The following is a 21,250-nucleotide window of genomic DNA, read 5'->3' on the forward strand; positions in this document are numbered from 1 at the left end:
TGCAAAGTGCTTCAAATAGTCGATTTAAAAAAAAAGTTTCATTCATTCACTGTTAGCTCCCAACAATTTTTGTCACTAACATAACTTCTTTCAAGTCATTACATACAATTCAAACTTTCGATACAATTCAAAATAAGGCACGCTTGCAGTAACTGCTTGTTGACTGAGATTATAAGTACATTACCTGTTCACATGGGGCTTAAAAATCCAATGTTCAAGTCAATATGCTTCTCGTGATTAGAATATCCATTATTCGTTTTAGCGTGATACACATCCTGCGTATTCATAACTTTCATAAATAAAAAATTTCAGCTCGCGCTACGAGCTCGAATAAATTGTTTAATAATAGCCATCCAGTTCATGATTACAAAAAGTGCTTAAATAAACATCCTGTTATCATCTCAGGATATAAAAAATTCAGCTCGCGCTTCGTTCTCGCATTATTGATCGGTGAGATCCTCGGTGAGATTATTGATCGTTGAGATCCTCAGCTCATGACCCATATAATGCAAACAAGTTTGCTTTTTTTTTTTTGGGGGGGGGGAGGTGTTTCATACAAGAAAGTACAGCAATCATGCATATGGGTAAAATAGATTGAGGGGGTATAATATGGGATCACTTTAATTATACACCGTATAAATATATAAAACTGGATTCCCAGACTGTGGTAATTCAAAATAAAAAATAAAATGTTGGGGGCGCGCATAATCGGATTGAACGTTAATAGACTCTATAGGCGCCTGTAGGCCTACCCCCTTTTTTCAAAACTAGCCGGGGGCTGCATAATTACTGGGAGAGGGGTCATCCAAACAGAGGAATTAAGTTGGTAGATCTCGGACAGCCAAGAGAGAAATTTCCAATAATGGGCTTGGCCGCGTCCCACATCCGGCCGGCCGATCCCGGCGAACGCGGTCGGCCTGGCCGGTCTCGCCGGCGGCCGAGCCAGCTAATATAGAGCATATGATTGATCAACAGGTGGATGTTATTGTGAGGTACAGGTAGTTGCAAATGCTCCGGTAGGGTGAAGTTGTAAACTGCAGCTTAATTGTGAGTGTCATCGATCACAAGTGCAGTCGACAGGCTGTGAGAATACATTTTAACAATTTAAAGCTCATCAAAGCCGGAAAAATGTTTACAGAGTTAGGAATTTCCCTTTTGTGCTATGCATCGACATTTGTACTATGCCACGTCCTCCGTTTCTTCCTCCGCCGACTTCTCCCGAGGGCTTCCTATCCGTACGCCGCAGAATTCGTCGACACTTTTCATATGATTTGCTGCCTTTACGAAAATGGGATGGTGCTAAAATTAGGACTCCTGCCTTTTGCCGTGTGCCTTTTCACCTTATCGATCGTTTATGCGTTTTTATTTGAGGGTTTTGCAAATCCAGCAGTTGTTCTCGATTATGTTTTAAGAAGGAAAGTGAGCTTTTTGACAGGTGTTTTTCGTGTGATGTTGGAATTGATTGCTGCAATTGTTGCCTACCGATACACGACATTCGTGTGGAAGACTTTTGCTCCATCTTCCAGGCATTACCAGGCAGCGACAGTAGAGATGCTAGCGGAAAATTGCAGTACTGGATTAAATGTGAGTTTAATAGATCTAATTTAAACCTCATTTATATTGCCATGATTGTTGAAAAGAATATAAAAATGTATAATTATGACATCACTGCCTGGCACTTTTTTTCAATTCAATTCAATTCAATTCTGGGTTATTGTGAAAATGGTACATGACAAAAGTCCAAAGACTCATATTTACAAAGTAAAAATGTACAGGTAGATCTATATTATTAAAAGATTACAATATATCACAATTCTAGTGCTAGACAAATAACAAATAAAGCCAGAAAAAATTCATTTTGGGCAATCTCAAAAAAAGATTAAAATTGATTGAAATTATAACATTATAAAACTATCATTGTCAAAATTAAATCAGCAAAGTTGCGAGTATTAAAAACATAGATTAACATTAACACTTTTAGAATTTTTATCATGATTAAATATTTATGCAGTTTTAAAACTAGAAAAATATGTATATCAAAAAAATTCTAAATAGCAACAAATTGAATGATATATAAGTCCTATAAAAATATAAACCAGATCAATGTGAATAATTGCAATTTCAGATTTGCCCATCCTGCAATAAGCAAAGCCAACTATTGCCATTGCCAATATTATAAATATATATATATATATATTATATATATATATATATATATATAAAAAATTTCTTTTCTTTTTTTACAAATGTTCTTCAGTATCCAACAACATCTCTCGTTTTTATGCACATAATCAGATGTGTGTTGTCTGGATTATAAACATCTTTGTTACTATTAGAATAAGCCCATAAAGGTTTAAGTGAAGAAGTGGGTACGTAGCATTGAAAAAACAATCTGGTTAAAATGCTATTGATATATTTTATTTTGGTGAATCAGTAGACCAAAAGCTTCAGTCTCTGTATTTTGGTTGTTTCGCTGAACTGCATTGGCTCACATGGGGATTATAGTAAAATGTCAGAAATTGTTGATAAATCCCCCAAAACGACGGTTATTCCTGTCTAGTGAATCGGATGCGAGAATTTCAGTTATCAAGTATCAGAGAAAATTACAACTTCATCATGAAAATTGACTGGCAATTCCTCTTCTTATAAAGTAAAACATGGTGTAGGGTTGAAGAAATTATAAGTTTGGAATAGTTGAAAATAAATGAAGTTCTAAATCATCAAACTGAAGGGGAATAAGTGAAACTGAGACGCAAATAAAGAGAACTTAAACCAAAGGAGTCTGGTTGTGCACTGCTATATTTGCTGGGCTTCCTTGCCTCAGTAAAACTCATACAAAATTAGCATATTTAAATTACACAAAATCAACCAATGAAAATAAAGAGAATGGAGAAACCAACTGAAAGTGAAAAAGTCTAATTCATAAAAATAACCAATAAGAGATAGAGGATGGAGATGAATAAGATGTTGGGATGATTACATAATAAGAATGTTGAACAAAAGAATCAGATGTGGGAATGTAATGAATGAACATATCTGAATAGGAAAGGAATGACAGAAGTACGTTGAAAGTCAAATGTAAATGATGACAAGTGTTGACAACAGAAGCATGGAGAATTTGAACAAAGCTGAACTAAATACCAAAGCTTGAACTATAAATAACTAAACTATTAAAGGAAACAAAATGTCAAAATAACAGTCCTACAATGGTATTTTCTGATCTTTCATCTACAATTCTCTGCAGGTTTCACCACTGCTCGGTTTTGCTTTTGAGATGACTTCTGTTGCGTTCTTGAAGCTCGTCGCAGGATACTTCCACGGAGGCAGGAGGTTCTGGAGGATCATCAATGGCGTCATTTCGGTTGCGATCATTCTATTTGGTAGGAATGATGGAGATTGTGACATACCTAGGGATTGTTTCACAACTTTCTGACTTACAAACTTTGCCACTATGGCAGCTACCATGGTAACAGGGCTCACCATGGAATTTGCCCTAATGACAAATGTCCATAGTTGTAACTCTTTGTAAAATAGGCTCCTACAAAACCTTGTCAGGAGGGGTGATTTGCATATGTACTTTCCTATCAAATATTTTCTGACCCCCCCCAAAAAAAGAATGGGGTCAACAAAATGATTTTGGGGGACTCTGACCCCTGCCCCCACCTGCATGCTAGAGATCATAAAATGTTTCAAAATTTATGTAAAACAAGAGTCCCACTCCATGGTAGATCAAGGATTAACAAAAAAGGAGGGAAATTTTATGACAAGCAAGTCCAGAGGAAGTGTCTTCTCTCTAACCACACCATTATTACATGCATCGGGAAATGGGGGGGGGGGGGGGTAATGTTTTTTTTAGGTCCAGATGTATCTCTATTGTAAAACTGCTGTTGTATATTGTATAATATTTATAAGACAATAGAAAAGCATTTATAAAGTATTGTCTTAATTTTTGTGCTTTTTTTCCTCCAAAGGGGCTCTTAAATACACCCTTAAAGGTCAAGTCCACCCCAGAAAAATTTTGATTTTAATAATTAGAGAAGAATCAAACTAGCATAATGCTGAAAATTTCATCGAAATCGGATGTACAATAAGACAATTCTGACATTTTAAAATTTCGCTTATTTTTCACAAAACAGTGATATGCGCAATATATGGGGTGTTGCAAGAAACTTGCGATCAATTCAGTCTATTTTTGATCCCTAAATCAATCACTTGTCTTGTAGTTAATTGCAAATTAGTGATTGATTGCTTATCTGCTCCTTGAAACAAGAATTTTAACCTAATTTGCTACACTTACGTTGATCTAAAGTTGTAAAATTGCAACAGAATATTTGCAATTGGTTGCGAATATTTGCAATTGATCGCAAATATTTAATGCCACACCCCCTTAGTGACATGCAAATGAGACAGTTGATGATGTCCCTCATTATTTCTTTTGTTTGAATTATGCAATATTTCATTTTTACAATAACGGCCAACTTGACTTAGCCATGTAGTATTAAACAATGCTAATTTCACTGTGAGGAATTAATTGTTGATTCACCTGACAATGAGGAGAAAATTTTATATTTCATACAATAAAATACAAAAGAAATGGTGGATGACATTATCAGTCTCCTCATTTGCATACCACACAGGATGTGCTTATTAAGCAATACTTTAAAACGTCATAACTTTCTTATTTTACAATCAATTTTGATGAAACTTTTCGTGTTATTCTTGTTTGATTTTTCTCTTTTTATCCTACATGTATCAAGTTTTGGCTGGGGTGGACTTGTCCTTTAAATTTGCCTCAAGGATATCTGTGTACATTTTTCCAAATGGATTGAACATTAAGTATAATTTTGCCTGCAATACATGTATGAACCATGTGGTTACTGGTTTAAACTACCTGTACAGAGGAATATGTAATTATCAAAGATTTTTCGACTGAACTGCATGTTTGTTTTACATCTCCATTATATCTCCATCAATTCTTTTCCAATTCCTACAGGTTTGGAATACACTGGAGCTCCCATGAACCCCATTCTCGGGTTTGCATCAGGGTGGGGTTGCAAGGATCATTGGGTCCCCTCCCACCTCTTTGTCTTCTGGTTGGGCCCCTTCCTGGGCATCAGCATCGGTGACTGGGTCGTTGACAACCTGATGGATGCCGACGGCAAGAGGACGATGACGACATCGGCAGCGAAGTCCAGAGAGCGGAATGGAGTAGTACTAGAGCAGAATGGAAATCATGAGAAAATTCATTGAAGGTTTTATACGCCTTGTTTGTCACTACCCAATTGTGCCTCTGTTTATTCCCTCCTTTTTATCTTTATCTCCTCTATGGCTCTATCTTTTTTGCTTGAGAGATTGTCTAAACTTCACAATTTTGACTTATGTTGAAAATACCAACAGACTGAACCTCACTTTCAACATATCATTGTGGAATCACATGCATTTTAATTTCCAGTCCATATCTTTTCTCTATCCTCTATTATTCTTGAAAAGTTAAAATATGTGTGTTTTGGAAACAGATATTTTTTTACGTTTTGAGGTTTTCTATTATCTGGGGCTTTTTTTTAGACTGATGTAGAAATACTCTGTGATGGGTTTACATGTATATATTTTTCATTCAGCTTCATTTTCAGTTAATATCATAATTTAATGTTAAAATCTTGAAAAACTAACCAAGAAATATCTTTCACTTTTTTTTTCTGGACAAATTTTTGCTTCATGTTTGAGCATTTTATGTTTAAAAGACCCAAAAAAGAAAAGTTGAACAAGACAAAATTGCAATAGAGCAGGGGCTTGTTTCACAAATTGTGTCTTAAAATTTAATTTCAATTCTCATTATATCATGCATTATAAAGCACCTCACTGCATTGGTGAAAATCCTTCTTAAGGAATGTGCTTTGGTCATCAAATTAATGGGATTGAATTTTATTATCTGCATGTCAGCAGTAAGTGCTATAAAGGGAAAGTTCACCCTCAAGAAAAGTTTGTTGTAAAAATTAGCAGAAAAAATACTGCCGAAGGTTTGAGAAATATCTATCAAAGAATGAAAAAGTTTTTAGAATATTAATTGATTGATTTGTGCCATCATATGCGAGCAGCTTTTCTACATATCCAATGGTAAAAAAATCAATGGAATGTCATTTTCTCAGAAAAATGAAAATGGTTTTTACTGTTCATTCAGTATATCAATAGACAAATCATTTCACACCCGTTCCTGAGAAGTAAACAAAAATAAGTCATCACAAACCATTAAAAAATTGAAATTCATGCATTTTGTATTACAAAGCATGGGGCAGCTGCTCATTTATGACGTCACCGATTCAAAACTTAAGATTTCTAATAACTTTCTTAATCTTTAATGGATTTTCCTCTAACCTTCACCAATATTTTGTATTATTTTTTTGTGTTTTTTTTTCAAGAAAGTTTTCTTTGGGATGGACTTGTCCTTTAAGTCACACTTTCATGCAGCTCTTTTTGAAACACCCCTCCATAGCTCATGTCTTGCCATACGTTTTAGTATTAATGATGACATTTTGTGTTTACAACAAAATTCCATGATTCACTGTACATGATACGGGTAATCTAACAGTGCTCTAGCGTTATGAGTTGTTTTCATTTTGAATACAGATTAATTCCAGGGGCTCATTTCATTAAACACTTGTGATTATCATAACTTTGTTGTTAAGCAAACTTTCATGGAATCCTTGATTTTGATTGGCTGGGGAGTCCTGTTACCATGGTAGTTGCAATAATACCAAAGTTACCATGAATGTATCTGTATGTAGCAGGGCTCAGAACATTACATATTTTAGGCATTCATGTATGATACATGTAGGTTGCGTAGAGGTGTGTCATGACATGGCAACATTATTGAATATCTTACATGTTTAGTGAATCCATGATATTAGTTGTACACTATCATCTTATAGTGAACCGGGTATATAAGAGTTGTTTACAGTATTAGCTTGATGTAATTAGAAAACAAAACTCACAAATTAGGGGGACCCAGAGGAGAGAGAAGGAGATAGAGATAGTGAGAGGAAAAGAAAGAAAGAACAATTTCAAAGAGATCTTATACAGTATAGAGATAACAGAGAGAGGGAGGGAGAGAGAGGTGTTGAATAATGGAGGAATAATGGAGGGATGTGTGTTTGTGTGAGAGAGAAAGATATATAATATTTTACTCAGTACTTGAACATTTACAGTATGTAAATAACAAAATCATGCTACTAATTGACATGCTCATATCTTAATGATATTTTCCAGATATTTTTATGAATTATACAGAAATTCCAGACACTTTTCGAAAATTTCCATTATAATGCAGATCTGTGAAGTTATGCTGCACCTTTTATAATTGTCTCATGTGCTTTTATCTTCAGGCAATTTATGTCATATCACTTGTATGTAAGGATGATTTTTTTTATCATGTCTATTTTATGAAGTTTTTATAATCTGCTGTTTAGGATGTTTTCTCTCTGATTTTATTCCATGAGATATATTGATATTTGGCAAATTTGAAATTTAGAGTGGCATCCCTCACTTATGAATGGTGAGTTTGGTGACACAGACTTTTGGTAGGTGCCTGTATATTAATGTGACTTCTTACATTTAAACATGTAGCGAGGACATTCCGACACTTTGTCTGATGTTTATTCCATGGATGATAATTCCATTTGCGATCTGGCATTATTAGTGAGGACATCATGTCTCTGGTTTACTCTGGAGTATTTTTGATTTTTAATGATAATAACAACGACAACAACATGAACTATAGTAATAATGATGATAATGGTAATAATAATAGGCAAAAAAATAGCTGCTTAAAACTGCTTATCTAAAAAAAGAGCCAATGGAGTAAATCAGAGATTCAAAAGGGGCCTAAGCTTTCGATCCTAGCAAAATCTTCGTCGGAGGCAAAATGACCAAAATGACCTCCGAAAAAGATTCTGCTAGGATCGAAAGCTTAGGCCCCTTTTGACTCTGTGATAATAATAATAGTAATAACACTAATAATAATAATACTAATAATAGTAATAACAATAATATTAATAAGATCTTATTTTACCCAGGGTGTTCACTTCAGTTCCAAAAACTGTTCTCCCAACATACCCAGCTTGACATGACAATGTTATTGTAATTTTTGTCTCACCTGCATAGCAGAGCCAGACTATAGTATAGGCGCCGCTTTTCCGATGGCGGCGGCGGGCGGAGCTTACGTGTCCTTTCAAGCACTTCCGTAGATAATACAATTGTCATGCACTCATTGTATTGAATCAGTGCTTTAATTGGAGTCACCAAGGACACATTCCGCCTTTGCTAGGGAATTCAAATTCAAATCACAGTTTTCGAGTGAACGTGTGAAAGGTCTGATGATTCTAAAGACGAATTGCAATCATCATTACAATGATGATTCAAGATTCACGTGTGAAAAGGCCCTTAGAATATTTAATAATAATAATGGATAACTTGTTTTCCAAAATTTGATGTGAATAATTGGATTGACTTTAAGGTGACTAGTTGACTAAGCATTTAAATATGTACATTTACTTAATATTTTAACTAATGATGATATAAAAAAGGGGCAATCCCTTGACTTCTGTGAATGGCGCATCCCCAATATACCGAGTGTAGACTAGTATTCCCCTATACTAGTACTTAGAAGACCTTGTTTACATTTATTGTAAAACAAAGCTTTCAAATCATCAGGATTACAAACCTTGAACTTGAATGTATATTACATCTACAGTACATGTTTATTTAACGGTGGACTTTATGCGCTCACACCTATTTAGAGGGGAATGAAACCCTTGGAACAAGTGGCTTGTGTGCAAAGAGAAAAATCAAAGAATAAGATCAACGAAAATTTGAGAAAAATCAGACAAATAATGAGAAAGTTGGGAGCATTTGAATATTGCGATCACTAATGCTATGGAGATCCTCCTATTGACAATGCGACAGATATGTGTGATGTCACATGTGAACAACTTTCCCTTTGATGGACTATAAAATACCTTAAAAATGTCTCTTTTTGCTCTTTCTTATGGTGATAAAAACTTTTTATCCAAAATATATTCTTTGATAATTACAAGCCCTCCTATAGAAATGATTCATGATCTACTGATAGATGTGATAAAAGAGGCGTTTTATAAAGTGAAATATGTATACAAAAGCAATTGGAAATTTGTTCACATGTGATATCACACATCTTTGTCGCATTGCCAATTTTAGGATCTACATTACAATAATGATCTCAACTTCAAATGCTCATAACTCTCTTATTTTTATTCATTCAATTTTTCTCAAATTTTCATTGATCTGTTTCTGTGATTTTTCTGTTTTCACACAAGCTATCTTGTTCCAAAGGTTTCATTTTCCTTTAAAAGTTAATTGAACTTGCACGATAGATGTGCTGTATCCAGTGAAGTGTGCATGTTTGTAACTTTGTAATATATAAAGTTTATATATATCATGGAATTGAATAGTGAGATCATTTCACTTGCTTTGCATGTGCTATAATTAATGTTTTGCATGCCTTTGTGGCCACGGCATCCTGAAGTGTACATGTGCAGGATGACATTAGTAAGTCATTAATATTAGATTACCGGTAACTGACGTGAATTGTGAAGTTGACCTATTGTTGTAGCCAGAGTTACATTGCTGAAAACAAACAACCAAGCCATTTTTATCATTTATGCATGCACTGATTACGTTGTATTCATAGAGATTTTTTCAGTGTCACTTCTGTGCTTGAAATGAATTGACAGAAATTGTTGCAACCTGTGGGCTTACTTCCTCAATCTGGTTCGGCCATCAGATATCAATTAGTAAAGTGATTAGATCAATTTTATCAACTCAGGATGACCTCTCTGTATCATGGTGACCAATTCCAATTAAATGGCAATATGTACTGAGGCCTGTTTCATAAAGAGTTACTACTAACGTAAATCTGTCGTTATGAAAACTACCATGGTAACCGGGCTCAGCAGCCAATCACAATGGTAGTTCCCATAATGGCAAAAATACTAAGCTGTATAAACTCTTTATGAAATGGTCCCCCATTCTTTTATCATGCCTTGTGTGCTTCCTGCCAATTTGGCATGACCTGCCATATTTATCTCGAGGGTCAGTTTCATAATGATAGACTTAAAATTACATGTAGCATTGCCATTGTGGTAACAACTGTACCCTGGCTGGAAGGGTAAATTGCCAATTCGTCCACTCGCCACATGGTCTACCTTTATAGTCTAATGCCATTCCGTCCATCGACATTTCGTCTAACGACCATTTGGTCCAGTCATCGCTTTGTCTAACGACCATTTTGTCCAATCATCACTTCGTCTTATGACCGTTTGGTCCAATCATCACTTCGTCTAATCACCAGTTGGTCTAAGACCATTTCGTCTCATAACTGGTTGGTGTAATACTCGTTTTATTTTCATTCATTTTGCCCAATTAACACTGACTCTAATTCGACCAAATGGTATATGGACTAAATGGCTATTGGACCAACTGGTTCTTAGACGAATGGTGAGTGGACAAATTGGCAGTTAGACCATGTGGATATTGGACGAACTGATGGTAGACCAAATGATAGTAGACCAGTTGGCAATTGGACGAATTGGCATTGGACCAAATGAAAATAAACCCTGGAAGCCCTGATTGTGATTTGCTTAGCCTTGTTACCATGGTAGTTGCAATAATGGCAAAGCTACTAAAGTTTTAAGTCTTTGTGAAACAGGGCCCCTGGTATCAATTACATTCCATTTTTGCTTTTGGAAAGTCTTTTCCTTGTCATATATTTTCTTCTGGACTTCATTCAAGCCTTCCATAGAATGCTTCCACCTTGTTTTTTTTTTCTCTAAGTGACTACTGTGTGAACTGAACAAAATTATGTTATTTTATTTTATTTTGAACAGTGATTTATTTTTATAATTTAAATTTTAAAGGTAGTATGGAATTGATCATTTAGTTTGTGATTTGACTGAAAACTCCATGTACTTTATATTGGTTGTGCTTCTTTATCATGTAATTAATGCATAATTTCATTCCAATGAAAATGCTAGTACTGGGTATTAGTAGTCAGTTTACTTATATTTATAAGACTTTCTAACACAAATGTACATGTATATATGTCCCGGTGTACGATAAATTAAAATATCTCTTGGTCGAACGAGCAGCTGTGCTGTAAAAAGCATACCTAATGATTTCCTAATCATTCTGTATGAAGCAAATTTCTTTTCTAAATGTTCTTGAATGTACTGTTTGTGGCAGACATTTGAGCAACTCTAGAAAAGAAGATCACCCTAAAGCTTTCCATTTTGCCAATCGTACATTTGTTAGGGGCAATTTAGGCTGCCGTGAGGGCAAAATTACCCGTAACCCTCATTTCCTACCCTGGTTCATTCATTTATCATTACTGCTTTATCCATTTAAATATTATGGAATTGATATTTCAATCAAAGCACATGTACATGTATGACTCTTCAGATTGTTCAGTAGGAGTGAAAACAATTGCTATACGATTATATATATCATATAGCGCTGTGGTGTAGTGGTTCTGACACTTGCCTTGTAATCAGAGGGTCGCGTGTTCAAATCCCACCATGGCCTAGCATCCTTTGGCAAGGCATCAATCCACACTTTGTGACTCTCACCCAGGTGCTAATTGGGTACCGGTAGGAAACAACCGTCATTGTGGTTGGTTTAGCAAGTTTGTGCCTAACAGGCTGCTTGGAATGCTATGAATCCAGTGACCGGGTAATAATAATTGTGAAGTGCTTTGAGCAGTCGTAGATTGATAAGGCCCTATATAAATGCCAATTATTTTGATTGCCAATTATTATGATTATGCTGCAAAAAAACACCAATGTTAATTTACCACCAATATGGTAGTGGAGTATCACCAATCAGTCCTTAGGCTATTCATAACCTTGGATGTCAACACAAGTCAGTATTCAAACAATATTGGTTTGATTTTAAATTGATTTTGTTACAAAAAAAAATTGTGGTGTTTTCCTGAAAGATACCGGGGACCATTTCATAAAGCTATTCGTATAAAGTTAAGAGCGATTTAAGAAAGACTGGTGATCCTTTGATATTCATCATTTGATGTTCATTTGTGATTATTCCCCGGGGGGGCCACTTACATTGGCGAGTGGATACCATGCGCGACCAAAAAAACACGTAAAAAGGATGTCTTTTTCACGATAGGGCACGTTACGTACGTAACGTGATAAGGGTGTCAAAAACACAAAAATAATGAAAAAAGGGTATCTATTTCGCTAGGAAAATTACGTGTTTAGGGTCGAATATGCGGGGATGATAAAACAAAATTAAAATGTTTTATAAAGGATGTCCTTTTTGCCCCAAAACTTCGTGTTTAGAGTCCGATTTGCGCGAGGTGTAGAAGTGGGGTCGTACTAAACCAAATAAGGTAAAGCCGCGACGACCGAAGGACCCGTAACAATAAAACATTCATGTACTTGTTTAGGGGTTCATTTCAGGGAATATTTGCCAAGAGTATCGTTTTGTTTCCCATACTTGTTAAGGGTAGGGTTTCACACGCCAATACTTGTTAAGGGGTGCATTTTCAGAAAATGGAAATTACGTGTTTAGGGTGCTTTTCAAGACCCCATGGTCGCGCATGGTATCCACTCGTGAATGGAAGTGGCCCCCCGGGGATTATTCAGGATGTAAGAAAGGATCACCAGTCATTCTTGAAATTGCTCTTAACTTACGAACAGCTTTATGAAACGCCCCTGGTTGGTGTAATATTAACATCAACAATTTTGCAGTACACATGTTAGGTTAAAGCTCTTTGTCTTGAAGATAGCTGTCAACACTGAGAGCCAAGAAATAGGGGGAAAAATTACTAAAAACTTTGCTTAAGTACATTTTCTATGAAGTACATAATTTTTTTTTGTTTGAAGTTAAATATGAGCATTCTTAAATTTCCTATTCAATACTATGTAAAGTTTGTACAGAAATAGGAACACACAGCTTAAAATGACAATTTTTCCTTTCCCTTTAATAAAAAATATTTATATTTAACAGTAAGAGTTGGTAGATATGCTTAAAAGTCTCATGCTACAGTAATGTTGAATAAAAAATAATGATATGCCGTAGACCTATACATGTAGCCTTACCCTTTTGATACCTGTACCTGTATAATTATAGTATGCTCATCAATACGCCTCTAGAGAGCTCCATGTACTGCATATTGATGATGGTCACTTAATTGGTCAGAAATTGTGGTTATTAAACCTCCTTAATTGGTGTAACCTCTGCTTCCAATTAATTTTTGCTTATCCTGATGATTTAATTACTGACCCCATCATGGATCAAATTTGCCTTGAGAGCTATTAAAAGTGAACCTTATTAAAACTGAGGGTAATATGGAGGTGAAGGCAATTTTCTCAATACGTTGAAGGAGAATTGCAGGGGGGGGGGGTATAAAAGAAGGTCCCTATGAGGAGATAATAGTCTTTAGAAAAACGCCCTGTGTCTGATACAATTTTATTCTCCTATGCTCAGGGGAACATGAGAGAAAATTGTGTGAGTCATGGCGGTTCTGTACTTTTAAAGCTATTTCTGATAAATGTTAACCCTTGCTTGGTCAAATAACCACATGAATGTAATTAGGCATATGAGCATAGTATAATTGTAAATTCATATTGCACAACTTCCAAGTGGATATACTCAATTGGGCGTACAGACTAACTTTGTAACACATTCAAGAAGACTTTGACATTATTAATGAAGGTAAATTGACTTACAACATTCCACGACTGTAAATAATGAAAGCAGGGATAAACATTTTTTTCATCACATATGTACTTTATTTTCTTATCATTTTTGAAAGTACTTTTAATCATATTATCATTGCTTTTATACTCAAAAGAACATCTACATTTTGTACATATCTTTTTTATTTTGAAAGCATTCCTGGGTGGAATTAAACATCTTTTAAAAAAATATTGTAGAGTAGATCTAACTTCAAAGCTATAATTTGACAATTTGAAAATATATTTATTGTATGAGGCTTTCTAGAATGCTAATATAGACGTTCATTGTATTTTAGAATATTGCACTTAGAATAGAATCTACTGTATGCATGTGTTTGAGTATTAATTTAATTTTCATGAGCCTGTAATTTAACAGACTGGTCATAATAAAATGGTTATTGGTGCAATATACATGTACATGAGGCTGGATATACATGTTATGTTCATTAGTCAGAGTTCACCTGTATTGTCTAATAAACGAATTGATGAGAAATATAGTTATTTCAGTGTACATCTTGTAGACATACCTATACTTTTGACCTAACAGTACAAGGGTGATTGACATTTATTTTAAAGGTCGTATCCAACCTTATAGCAGGTTGGGTTTGATTATAAAATGAGAAAAATCAAACAGGAATAAAACCATATAAAAATAGAACGTGTGATGAAATTATCCATTATATCACAGTGTTTTTTGCACAACATGACCAGTATACTTGTAAGATTCCCCCCTATTCATTCCAACCATGATGTTGCTTTATAGCTTGACATGCTTGTAAAGGAAACCAAAACCCAAGAAGAGAAGTAATCTTATTGGAAAGAGTAAAATGAGAGGAACAATTTAAAAAAGTTTCATCAAAATCGGTTATGAAATAAGCAAGTTATGGGAGTTTGAAAACTGGCTGATTTTGTGGACAACTCTCCATTTGTTTTGTACACAAATTTTCAGATTTTCCTCATTATCTTTCAAATTGCATCTTGCCTCCTTCTGAGCACAACATATGTCATGGGAATATAAAATCCACAACATATATGTCAAGGTCAGGAGGAGATAATGTGATATATGTAAAATAAAGGGGAAAATCTGAAAATATGTGTACAAAAAAAATGGAGAGTTGTCCACAAAATCAGCCATTTTGAAGCACTTTGCCAATTTGAGGATGCCCTTGGAAAGTACAACAAGAGTTTTCAAACTCTCATAACTTGCTTATTTCATAACCGATTTTGATGAAACTATAAAAATTGTTCCTCTCATTTTACTCTTTCCAATAAGATTACTTCTCTTCTTGGGTTTTGGTTTCCTTTAAAGATTGATACACATTGTATGTACTCTTTTCCATCCGTTATTAAATGTAAATGTATTCATTGTCATTAATGAAATAATTCCTCATTTGATCATTGCCTGCCTACAGATTACCTCTCAAATTTTCATTGTATAATGAAGCAGTATATATTTATTTTTTTAAATATATGTTTCCTCTCAGAGTGTCATTAAAAGCAACATCTTTACCTTGTTTAGTAATCTACATGTATCAATATGTTATTTGAACAGAAATAATATATTTTCATTCTATTTGTTGCCACATTCATAGTAATGTGAATGCCTTCCCCTTTTTTTATTATTTATATTGACTGATATGTCAAATTTTTATTTTCTTATTCTGAATACTATATTGTACACCAGTGAATGTATTTGGTATGTTGGTTAATAATTTGAATTAAAGATAACGCAATACATGGCACATGCAAGTCTCAATGTAGTATGTTTGGTGTGATGTGCACTACATGTACATGGACAAATTGTGTGCAAAATTACTCAACCCCATCCCATATGACCCATAATTGTGCAACCTACTTTTGGACTGAAATTTGTGATTTTGAATGGATGATTAGGTAAATGATTTGAAAATTATAATAAGATCTGGAGGCTGTGTCATAAAGAGTTACAACTGTTGTAACGTTACCACTATGGCAACTACCATGGCAACCTTGATTTTGATTGGCTGCTGAGCCCTGTTGCCATGGTAGTTGCCATAATGACAAGATTACAACAGTTGTAACTCTTTCTGAAACATATCCCAGTTCAATGAGTAAAATTACTCTACAACCTCCCATATTGGACATAATTGTGCAACCTACTTTTGGACTGAAATTTGTGATTTTGAATGGATGATTAGGTAAATGATTTGAAAATTATAATAAGATCTGGAGGCTGTGTCATAAAGAGTTACAACTGTTGTAACGTTACCACTATGGCAACTACCATGGCAACCTTGATTTTGATTGGCTGCTGAGCCCTGTTGCCATGGTAGTTGCCATAATGACAAGATTACAACAGTTGTAACTCTTTCTGAAACATATCCCAGTTCAATGAGTAAAATTACTCTACAACCTCCCATATTGGACATAATTGTGCAACCTACTTTTGGACTGAAATTTGTGATTTTGAATGGATGATTTATTAAAGGATTTATAAATTGTAATCAGATCAGTTCAATGGGTTTTTGGGGCGTCGTGGTCTAGTGGTTATGACTCTTGTCTTTCAATCTGAGGGACATGGTTTCGAGTCCAAGCCATGTCGTGTTTTCCTTCAGCGAGAATTTACCCACATTGCGCTGCACTCAACGCAGGTGAGGTGAATGGGTACCTGGTAGGAATTTATTCCTTGAAACGCAGCACGCACAGCAGTTGCTCTGCTAAAGCCGGGGTAATTATGCTGAATTATTGTAGAGGGCTTAGATACTTCTGATAAAGTAATGTTAAGCATTTATAAGCAATTTATAATTATTAATTCACCATTTGAATGACGAACACTGTAGTAACATTACTCATTTTCACAAAAATGCCCACAATGCAATGAAAGGAGGGAGTTGAATAAATTTACATGCAAGTAGTATATCTATGATTCTAATACCCACATGGGTAGCATCAGGGTATTTTAACAGGGGGGGGGGGGGGGGGGGGGGAGGGATTGGTTGTGGGGCAGCAAGGTGACCTAAATATGACAGGATTAATTCATATTTATCACAAAAAAGTCAGCCAAGTGCTGCTGCATCAGATACGCATCTTGTATGGGATTTTCATAAAATAAAAAATTTCACAATCCAAATCAACCATTAACCAATTCTTATAGTTTTTCATCGTTTACTTTTATTGAAAATATTCATATATACATCAACTGATTCAAGTTTACACGTTTTTTCGTCTCTCTGACAAAATGTGAACAAATACAGAAATAAACAACATGAAAACAAGACTAACAATGACAATACAAACAAAGGCATTTCTCTCATTCCAATCGCCCTTGCTTAAATAAAGAATCATCTAGGTTCTCTATTCCATGGGTTAACTGAAATCGAGACAGACCCGAATGGCCCATATTGACAAAGGTGATTTTTAATCTGTGGTTTGAAAGCATATGGTTTCAAGCAGATTTCATGCATTTACATGTAAGGATAAATGCCAGTTGTAACGATTTCAAAATGAGTTTGTACAGAATCCATTCAAATAATCACCCAGGTGTCTCTGCATGAATAAATAAAATATACCTGCCAAATTATTTTTGGAAGAAACTGCTGAAAAATAAGCAAAACAAGCATGAAATTTGAGCAAGATGGGTATCTATCATTTTTTTTCAGTTTAGATTTCATGAATTCCTACAGCTCTGTTTATGTAACTGTACTGGGCCCTGTCTTACAAAGAGTTCTGATTGATCCAATCACTCGGAACCAGAAGGTGCTTGTCACAGAAATATTGAATTTCATGATTAATGGGAGGGGGCAATATGATGCAGTAAATTACATTGACATATATTATGTTTTGGTACAATATTTGGTACAATATGGTAAACATTTTTTTTTCTTTTTTAAGTGTACATGTAGTACACAGCATGATAAAGATACAGGTTTAGTAGCCCACATTTATTGGGTTTTCCTCTATACCTAATTAATATAGAGTGTGTTTCAGAAAAAAGGTAATCCAAATCTAAAGGGCTGGTATTCTAATTACATATAATTTGGGGGAATTATTGTGCATGGATGTGAAAGAGTAACTTATTAGCTTTCCATTGATACCCTGTTTGTAGCATTTGTGCCACGCATGACCAAATTAAGTGAGGTTCAAGACAACAGGTACAGATACCACTTTTTCCAAGTTTTTGAAAACTTGATAAAAGGGTAGATGCAGATGTAAATACTTTCATCGATACCTGAGCTGGCAAAAACCTTCATGGGACCCTTTTCTTATGAAGGAGTGTATGTCTAAGTGGGCAAATGTAATTACAAATGATTAACGAGCAGATCGGCCTCAGTCGTTGGACCAACATTTTGAGAGGCAGATACGAGGAGTGAACCTGCATATTCGGTGGATTCAGTACTAGCACTCCTGTCCTTCGTTCCAACATCATTTGAGATAGACACAAAGAACTCATTGAACATCACGTTGTTGCCCTCAACCATGACGTAGAATGGTCACCAAGATCCCCTGACCTCGCGCCCTGTGATTATTTCCTTTGGGGACACTTAAAAAACAGGGCATTTGTAATTCCTCCTCAAGATCTTAATGATAAGCATGGCTGAATTTGACCCGAGGTGGAGGTTTTTTTTTGTGAAATGATCCGTCAATGGTAAGACATACTGTCCAAGATATCCTTGAAGGGGAAGTTCACCCTGACAAAAAGTTTATTGTAAAAATAGCAGAAACAATAATAAAAAATATTGCCGAAGGTTTGTGAAAAATTCATCAAATAATTAAAAAGTTATTAGAATTTCAATTATTTGATTTGTGACGTCATATGCGAGCAGCATTCCTACATAGCGAATGGTAAAAAATCAATGAAATGTCATTTTCTCAGAAAATTGAAAATGGTTTTCACTGTAACTTTTGTATATCAATAGACAAATCATTTCATACCCGATCATGAAAAGAAAACAAAATTAAGTCATCAGGAACCATACAAAATTTGAAATTCATACATTTTATATTTCATAACACATGGGGCAGCTGCTCGTTTATGACGTCACAAATCCAAAATTTTGAACTCTAATAACTTTCTTACTCTTTAACGGATTTTCCTCAAACCTTCACCAATATTTTTTACTATTTTTTCTGCTACTTTCACAACAAAGTTTTCTTCAGGGTGAACTTCCCCTTTAATTCCTCCATATTACCAGTTTTGTGAGCAAAGGAGAGGATGAAATGTTGAAAATAGGTGATGGTGAATAAGACATTAACCTTACAATCACAATTTCAGAGGAATGCCTTGACTCTTCATTCAAAAAATTACTTTTTTACATTTTATTCTATCAAGCGCACATTTTACCAACTTTACCAGAACTTGGAAGAAGAGGTACCTGCACCTGTTGTCTTCAACATCAATTAATTCGGTCGTGTGTGACACAGATGGTACAAATAGGGTATCAATGGAAAGCTTATGAGCTTTGTGAGATATTCAACTTATGAGGTCTCATTTCTAAGACTACACTTTCTCTTATCTTTCAAATTCTACTGCTTCCCTACTATCTCCCTTGACAAAGAACTCTTTGTATTCACCTGTATACAGGGTGCTACATAACTTTTTAAAAGCACCTGTCCAATCGGCAAGTAAATTTTTAAATAGTTGAAATATGCTTGCCCCAAAATCTAATTCACTTGCCCGAAAAAATCCTTGAAAAAATAGTTTTACCTCTGTAAAAGACAGTTTTGCAGTTTTATAAACCATTGACCTTTTTCTATCTTTGACATGAACTGATCTACCTTGTTATTGCATGTCTTTTTCCAAAGTGATTTTATCTTGCCTGCCATGACCAAAATTAGGGTCAATATCATATCATATTGACCCTAATGTTGGTCATTCTACTGTGAGGATTTTGCTTGCCCATTCGGGCAAGAAGATTTGGTCTTTACTTCAAAACACTTGCCCAAGTCTAACTTTTACTTGCCCTGGGCAATCTGGCAAGTGCTTATGTAGCACCCTGTCTGTATAGTATACTGTGTAGATACTGCATGGAAGATGCTGAATTGGTCCTGAGTAAATCAGTCTTGTATTAAAATGCAATCATTGAGTGCACAAGTGTATATTTAAGCATGCTCTATTCTAGTAGAAATATCTCATATATACTGGTACTAGGAACATAACACTGGCGACGAGGATATTTGGAACTTTTGTGTACTAAGTTGGACTCCGATTTACTCACCGAAACAGAGTGGAAAAGGGAATATTACTGTGAAATTCTACTGTGAAAAGTAGCAGTAATTATGGCAGCTCCTTAGCAACAGCAACACACAGGGAGTGTGGGTGCTATAGGACATTTTGATCCACAACAGGAGGACTGGTCTTCACACAGTGAACGACTTGAACAGTATTTAATCATTAACAACATTGGAGGTGATATGAGAGTGTCAGCTCTCATCAGTCTAATTGGAGGAGAGACATATACATTGTAAGTTATTAAGGAAGCTGTCTGCTCAAGCAAAACCAGCAGAGAAAACATTTGAACAGCTGTTTGACATATTACAACAGCATCTTTCACCTTAACTTCTCGTGATCGCAGAGAGATTTCATTTTCATAAGCGGGATCAACGAAACTTGTGAAACACTGATTTCGGAGAGTATCTTGAAGAGGCACTGCGTGATCGATTTGTGTGCGGATTGAAGCAGGAATCTATTCAACGGAAATTGTTGGCAGAGGCCCGGCTGACTTTACAGAAGGCAGTAAAAACAGCGGTCGCTATGGAGATGGCAGTTCAGGATACTGAACAGCTTCGCAAGCCTATCAGTGTGCATAAGCTGCAAAAGGCAAGCACAAAACCATGTCCTAGGTGTGGAAAGAGCGGACATAAATCAGATACATGTCGTTTCCAGGATGCTGAATGTCATGGATGTGGCAAAGTAGGCCACATTCGGAGTGCATGTCGTAGTTCAAAGGATAAACCAAAGCAAAAGCAGCGAGACGGGGGAAAATTCTGAAAAGCAGGACAGAAAAATGTTCATGCAGTGGAGCCACACTCAACTAGCGAGGATGAAGAGATGTCGAAGATTGTTGTGGTTGAGAATATTGGCAATTCTTTGAAATTATCGCATATATATCCCCAGAAATTAACGGTCAACCAATGCAGATGGAATTGGAAACGGGCAGCTGTGTCCGTCATGCCCAAATCTGCATTCGACAAGATAAAATTGCAGCCAAAGCTGAAACCGACTACCGTGAAATTGAAGACATTCTCTGAAGAGCTCCTGAAGCCACTCGGTGTTGCGAGGGTAAATGTTGAAATTGATGGACAGAGTGCAACACTTGACCTGTACGTAACCAAGACAGGCACCAACTCGTTGTTTGGTCGGAGTTGACTACGGCAAATCAAAATAAACTGGAGCTCGATTAAGAAAGTACACGCTGCCTCCCTATCTGTTCAGGATGAAATCAGAGAGCTTCTCACCAAATACGATTCCGTTTTCAAGGATGAAATGG

The 21,250-nt window shown here is 35.5% G+C and overlaps 1 protein-coding gene across 1 annotated transcript; it reads left to right on the top strand.

Moving 5' to 3' along the window:
* Nucleotides 1–984: 984 nt before the first annotated feature.
* LOC121426348 (aquaporin-11-like) lies at nt 985–6,016 on the top strand. Its single transcript, XM_041622622.1, has 3 exons — nt 985–1,584; nt 3,245–3,380; nt 4,994–6,016. Exons 1-3 carry the CDS (start codon nt 1,129–1,131, stop codon nt 5,248–5,250), a joined length of 849 nt encoding a protein of 282 aa, XP_041478556.1. The 5' UTR covers nt 985–1,128; the 3' UTR covers nt 5,251–6,016.
* Nucleotides 6,017–21,250: the final 15,234 nt, after the last annotated feature.

This window comes from Lytechinus variegatus, chromosome 13 (assembly GCF_018143015.1).
Source record: "Lytechinus variegatus isolate NC3 chromosome 13, Lvar_3.0, whole genome shotgun sequence".
Classification (NCBI taxonomy): Eukaryota; Metazoa; Echinodermata; class Echinoidea; order Temnopleuroida; family Toxopneustidae; genus Lytechinus; species Lytechinus variegatus.

Coding starts and splice junctions, on each gene's coding strand:
- LOC121426348 (XM_041622622.1), top strand. CDS start 1,129: ATGTTTACAGAGTTAGGAATTTCCCTTTTGTGCTATGCATCGACATTT. Junction 1,585..3,244: donor ATTGCAGTACTGGATTAAAT/GTGAGTTTAATA, acceptor AATTCTCTGCAG/GTTTCACCACTGCTCGGTTT. Junction 3,381..4,993: donor GGTTGCGATCATTCTATTTG/GTAGGAATGATG, acceptor CAATTCCTACAG/GTTTGGAATACACTGGAGCT.